Consider the following 5,956-nt stretch of genomic DNA (forward strand, 5'->3'; position numbering starts at 1 on the left):
CCCACACACCCACGAGCCCGTTATAATTTTAAAGCCTCTGGGTCCAGGACTTGAACCATGGTCAGCCATGTGGGAGTCCAGTGATGTAACCATTATGCCATCTGCTGGTCCCAAAGAATTGATAAGTCCTTCAGGCTATTTTTATGCTTTGGACTGAGATTTAATTAATACAACTGAGAAGAAGTATAGAATTAGGAGTCTCCAAACAATTCAAAGGCCAACTGTTCTTAGTGTGGATATCAAAGACAACTGTGCACTTCTTCTAAGGATGGGTCTAGGCTGGCTCCCTTCTTATGCTGATGCATGAAGGAGATGGAGCCAGTTGAAGAGAAAACAAGTCATTCCATTCATTCATTACTTAGATAGTTAGAAGAGCCATCTATTAAGGAATTTGTGTATTATTAAACCAGGCACTTGCCATTGAAGAAATCCAATATGTTTTTCAAATGTTGCATGTTTCTGCTGACTTGGAAATACCACATGCCATTAGCAAGTTACAAAGTCTGAAAAATTTTTCTGAGCACTTAATCATGGAACTCTTTAGTCTAATTAGCAACATCTCAAAAAACTAGTATTCCAAGGGATACAGTTTGGGAACTGTTTTAAAACTAGATGATGACGATAGCCATTGATGATAACAGCTAGTATTTATTAAGAAAGTCCAGGGCCAGCAGGTGGCATGATGGTTAAGAATAAATACATTTTTTAGAAAAGAAAAAAAAAGGAAATTCCAGTGAGCCAGGCACTGACCTAGCATTAACGTGTATTGTATTGTCAGAAAAGTCATGACACGTTTTTGCGTAGAAACACAGAAAAACACATCATGACTTTTCTGACAACCCAATATTATATTCATTCAACCCTCACTGCAACACTATGAACTAGGGTACTGTTACAAATTCCCCTCTTGACAGATGAAGAAGAAAAGATACAAAGAAGCTAAACAACTTGCCCAAGTTATGCAGCTAGGAAGTACTGGAGACTGTGAGCTACTCGGGCATGGGGAGCAGGCATCAATTCATCTGTCTGTGCCCTACACTGAGCACAGTGCCTGGCACATAGAATGCACCCGGGAAACGACAATGGACCTGAGTTAGAGATAAGGTCCTAATAAAAAGAAATGACTGAAGGGTACCAAGTAGGACATTTAAGACCTTTAAGTGGTATTTGCATGATGACGGTACTCCCTTATCAATCAGGGTTTCTATTTGTTCTGGACAGGACAGTAGCCTAGAAAATGTTCCTGCTATAAACCATTTTGTATAGTGGAACCACTTGTATTTTGTATTGAATGTACCCTACTTAAGGGTAATGCAAAGATGGTGGGGAAATATTAGATAGTGCTGATTCTAGTTAGCATAAGAAATAATACCTCATTTGAAGGTGTATTGGGCTTTTCATGGGGGACAAGATACACTGAAAGAGGCAATACCACATCCATAAGGAACCACTGCAGTGCCTTTGTTGGTATAGTGGATGTTTTTGTAATGCAGTAAAATAAAGGCTATTGAGATTAGTCCATAGCAGCTTGTTAAATATTACAGGGCTAAAAATATATCCAGGTCAAAATTAGTAAATAAAATATCGGTGAATTTTATATGTAGGTTTGAGGAAGACCAGGAAGCACTAAAGAAGAAAAATAAACATAATTTCAGATGTAAAAGAAAGAGAAGCAAAGGCAGCTTGAGAGAAGACTGTTTTTGTATCCTGCAAAATAAAAAGGACATTTTATATTTAGCACTTCAGAAGCTTCAAATGCAGTCATTAAATGGTATTATTTCTCATAACTTTAACATAAAGCATTCCAAAGTGATGCTAATTAGACTAATTATGGACATTCAATGAGTGCTTCCTATGCTGTGTAAGCATGTTATACCTGGCCCTATGATTTATTATCATCTCCATATTATAGACATGGAAATGACAGCACAGAGAGGTAAAGTAGGTAAAGTAACTTCCCCATGATTCTACCCTACAAGATGGATTAAGGGCGCTAGCCATCTGGTTTTGTGATGCTAATTAGAATAATTATGGACATTCAATGAGTGCTTCCTATGCTGTGTAAGCATGTTATACCTGGCCCTATGATTTATTATCATCTCCATATTATAGACATGGAAATGACAGCACAGAGAGGTAAAGTAGGTAAAGTAACTTCCCCATGATTCTACCCTACAAGATGGATTAAGGGCGCTAGCCATCTGGTTTCAGAGCCTATGCTACTAGCCACTGAGAAAGAGAAAAGATTCAAAGGCTCAAGGATGTCCACATGTCTGGGAGACAAAATAAATTCTACTACCACTGTCGGGGTATTTCAGAGACTCCCTAGGTAGACACCAGAGGACTAAATATGACGATGTAAAGTAGAATCCTTGCCAAATGCATAGACCCTTCCTTGGTGGTTCATTCAATGACAGGTTTCCAGAGGTTATTATATATCCTGCCACTTAAGAACCCCATCAGTTTAAGGATTTGCATTAGTTATGACAGGTAAAGATCTGTCCCTCTACCCACCTCCGCTGCTGGTACATTCTAGAATTTGTAAAACTCTCAATGACCTGTTCACAGTCTGACCACATGATTGCCCCTCCAAAATATGGTCAGCTGTTTGTGATTGTGTTTATGCTAATGGTTCATCAGACTTAAGATATTCAGAAACTACCAAAAGCCCTGCAATATTTAGAAAAGTCCAGCTTGGGGGGGGGGGGGGTAGTTACTTTGCAGAAAGCACAGCTGGGCTCCTTGTTGATGGAAAGGAAATAAGAGGACCAGCAGTTAGCATAATGGCTATGTCACTGGACTCCCATGTAGCCAACTGCGGTTCGAGTCCCTGACCCGAAGGCTTAAACTCAAGCCAGGCGTGTGTGCATGCGTGCCCAAGATCCCGAGAGGAGAATGGAGGAGAAAGGATTGTGGTGTGGCCATCCTCCCTGGGGGATGATTTCTCGCTTTCTGTCTCTCTGTCTCTCTCTGTCTTTCTGGCAAGCACAAGCGCCTTATAGCAAAAACCTCTCCAAAGGAAAAAAAAAGGAAATAAGGAATTTTACAATATAGCATTGTGCATTGTACCTCAAGGCTCAGGGTAGGAGTCATTTGAGATTCAAACACAGAACCCTTACGAGAAATAACAAATTAAGTATTGAGTCAACAGAAATATTGAAAGTTATTTAGGGAAACAGCAGTTAGCGTAATGGCTATGTCACTGGATTCCCACGTAGTCGACCGCGGTTCGTGTCCCTGACCCGGTGGCTTAAAACTCACGCCAGGCGCATGTGCGTGCGTGCCCAAGGTCCCAAGAGGAGAATGGAGGAGAAGGGATTGCAGTGTGACCATCCTCCCTGGGGGGTGATTTCTCGCTTTCTGTCTCTATGTCTCTCTCTGTCTGGCTGGCGAGCGCACATGCCCTATAGCGAAAACCTCTCAAAAAAAAAAGAAAGTTATTTACATAATTAACTGTGTCAAATGCCTGAGACCCCTTCTCCTTTTTGTGAGTGACGCTTTAATCAGTTTAAACAATCAAAAACTTTACTAGTAGATCATGAGAACTAATAGCCTCTGGACCTTAAAAGATAAACACCCAAGCCTTGGGAAAAACAGTTGACTACAAAAATATATGGTTTAAAGAAAGATTTATTTTCAGTATTTAGGTCAACAAACTTGGACCCATTGGCCTATCTATATGTAAAAATGGAAATGGAATATATTTAATTCTCTATTGATGAGCACATCAAAAACAGACCCATCAAAAAACATTTCAAAAGAAAATACAACATTTTTGTACAAGAAAATTTAATTCTCAGTCATAAACTTTGATCATCTTACAATTTAGAACGGTTGAACAAAAAAAGCTTCTCCTTTCCTGGATCTTATGTCCTTTCTCAATTTTACCTTATGGGTATTACAAAGAAGAATTTTGTTTACTTCTTGAAGTTAGTCATCAGTTAGGGGTGAATAATCACAAAAACCATGACTTATTAAGCAACCAGGCTAAAATTGCACAGTTCGTGTTAAAATACAAATAAGCCTACTTACCTGGATGGCTCTGACATTGGAAACTGGCTGTTTTGACATATTCACGCAGTCTTATCCCTAAAAAAACAAATGAGAGACTGTTAGAAGTGGCGGTATTCAGATTCTCCGTCTTGATAAATTAGAAGTTAACTCATGATTCAACTGGGCAGTCACCCTTTTAACTGGCCATATATTCTTTCGGTCTCAGTTTCCAAAGTTACTTAGACACTCTCCTTCCTAATGCCTTGGGGAGAGGGAACACTAGAACTCCAGGATAAATCATTCAGGAGGAGAAATACTGAGATGCCTTGCCCCTGATGCTAATGATAGGCAATCAGAAACTTGAAAGGCGCTATCATCTCCTTCCCTGCCCTCCTGACCCTCTGCCAAGAGCAGCAAAGCAAAGAGGTTGTGGGAATAAAACACCTTTGTTCAGGGCCTTGAAGTTCGCTCTCCGTTTGAAACTGAACTTTTGATCTACATTTGTTATTGCTGGGTTTGCTAGTTAGTCCACTGGGGGCGCCTTCACTTCCTTGAGCTCCCAAGGAGAGATGGCCTGTCCCACTTCCTTACTACTCACTGACCATGTGTCTATTCTGCCCAACGCCCTGTCCCCACTCTGTGCATCCCCCAGATCCTCTTCAGGGTGCCTCACACAGAACCCAGGCTCAGTAAACACTGGCAGATGGCAAGCCTGTCTTCGTTTTGTTCAATGACAAGGTCTTAGAAAACAAGGAAGTCTTACGTGAACATGTCAGATTCCTGAGATGTAGAAATGCTCCCTTCCCAAAGGACTTTTGCTTTCTTTTAGCACATGAGACTGACTTAGAGCACAGGGATGAGAGCACATTTGGGGATGTGGTAGGTCCCCAGTTTATTAGGGCCAGGGGTGCCAGGAATAGTCTGACTCTAGCCTGTTTTTATAGCTTTGTCTATTGAATGGCCACAGGATTGATTAAAAAGTTAAACATTCATTAAATTTAAAACATGCTGTATGTTAAATCCAAATTAGAAAATAGATTGATTCTCTCAATTGACCGGTGTAAGTGTACGTGTTAACTGGTGAGTAAATGAACACAGAGAGCTGTGCTGCATTTGCCTCCAGTCCTGTGTAACATGGCAGCGTCACCCAACATTTATAGGCCTATTTCCTCATCCTTAAATTGTATTTGCTTCATAGGTTATGGCAAGAATCAAAATGACTGCACACCACCAAGGAATGTAAATGATGGAGGTGGTGGATAAGTTTGTTTCCGTGCTCTGAATACACATTGTATACATGTTTTAAAAACCACACTGTACTCCCACACAAAGGTGTATTACTATTATATGGAAATTAGAAATCACAATAAAAAGTATTATAGAAAAAGAGAATCAAAATGATATAACACTCCTGAAAAGGCCTTGTAACTACCAAGTGTGATGCAAATATTTAGCGTTTTATTGCCATTGCCCATAACTAGCGACTTTAGAGTGCTGTATTGATCTGCAGCTTTAAATACACAGTAAGAATTGATATAGTGATTGTCCTTAACACCTGTAGAGATAAAAAATCTGAGGGCCAGCTCCATGGTCTGGTGGTCAAGGCAGCTGGATCCCACATTGCCTAGCATGCAGTTTGAGTCCTGGATCTGGGGGCTTGATGAACATACTGGGTGCATGTGTGCACATGCCCCAAATCCTAAAAGCAGGGAGAGATGGAGAAGGTATTGTGGCATGGCCATGCCCCAGAGGGAGTGCTTCTCCTTTCCCTCTCTGTCTCTCTCTGGTGAGCACTCCTGTTGTCTAGGAAAAAAAAAAGTAAAATATCTGAGAACTCTCTGAAAAACTCAGATTTTTGAGACTTTCAAAGTCTTAGGATATATCATATCAAGTTAAACACCTATATATATTTTTTTTTTGAGAGGTTTTTGCTATAGGGTGCGTGCGCTCGCCAGACAGAGAG

The 5,956-nt window shown here is 40.5% G+C and overlaps 1 protein-coding gene across 1 annotated transcript in view; it reads right to left on the minus strand.

Annotated features, from left to right (window-relative positions):
• SMPX (small muscle protein X-linked) overlaps nucleotides 1–5,956 on the minus strand; it is a 65,579-nt gene that overhangs the window by 56,665 nt on the left and 2,958 nt on the right. Inside the window, exon 2 of the mRNA XM_006146650.3 lies at nucleotides 4,033–4,089. Within this exon, the coding sequence (XP_006146712.1) occupies nucleotides 4,033–4,071 (39 nt within the window). The 5' untranslated portion in view covers nucleotides 4,072–4,089. The remainder of the gene's footprint in view (nucleotides 1–4,032; nucleotides 4,090–5,956) is intronic.

This window comes from Tupaia chinensis, unplaced genomic scaffold (genome assembly GCF_000334495.1).
Source record: "Tupaia chinensis unplaced genomic scaffold, TupChi_1.0 Scaffold000184_1, whole genome shotgun sequence".
Taxonomy (NCBI): Eukaryota; Metazoa; Chordata; class Mammalia; order Scandentia; family Tupaiidae; genus Tupaia; species Tupaia belangeri.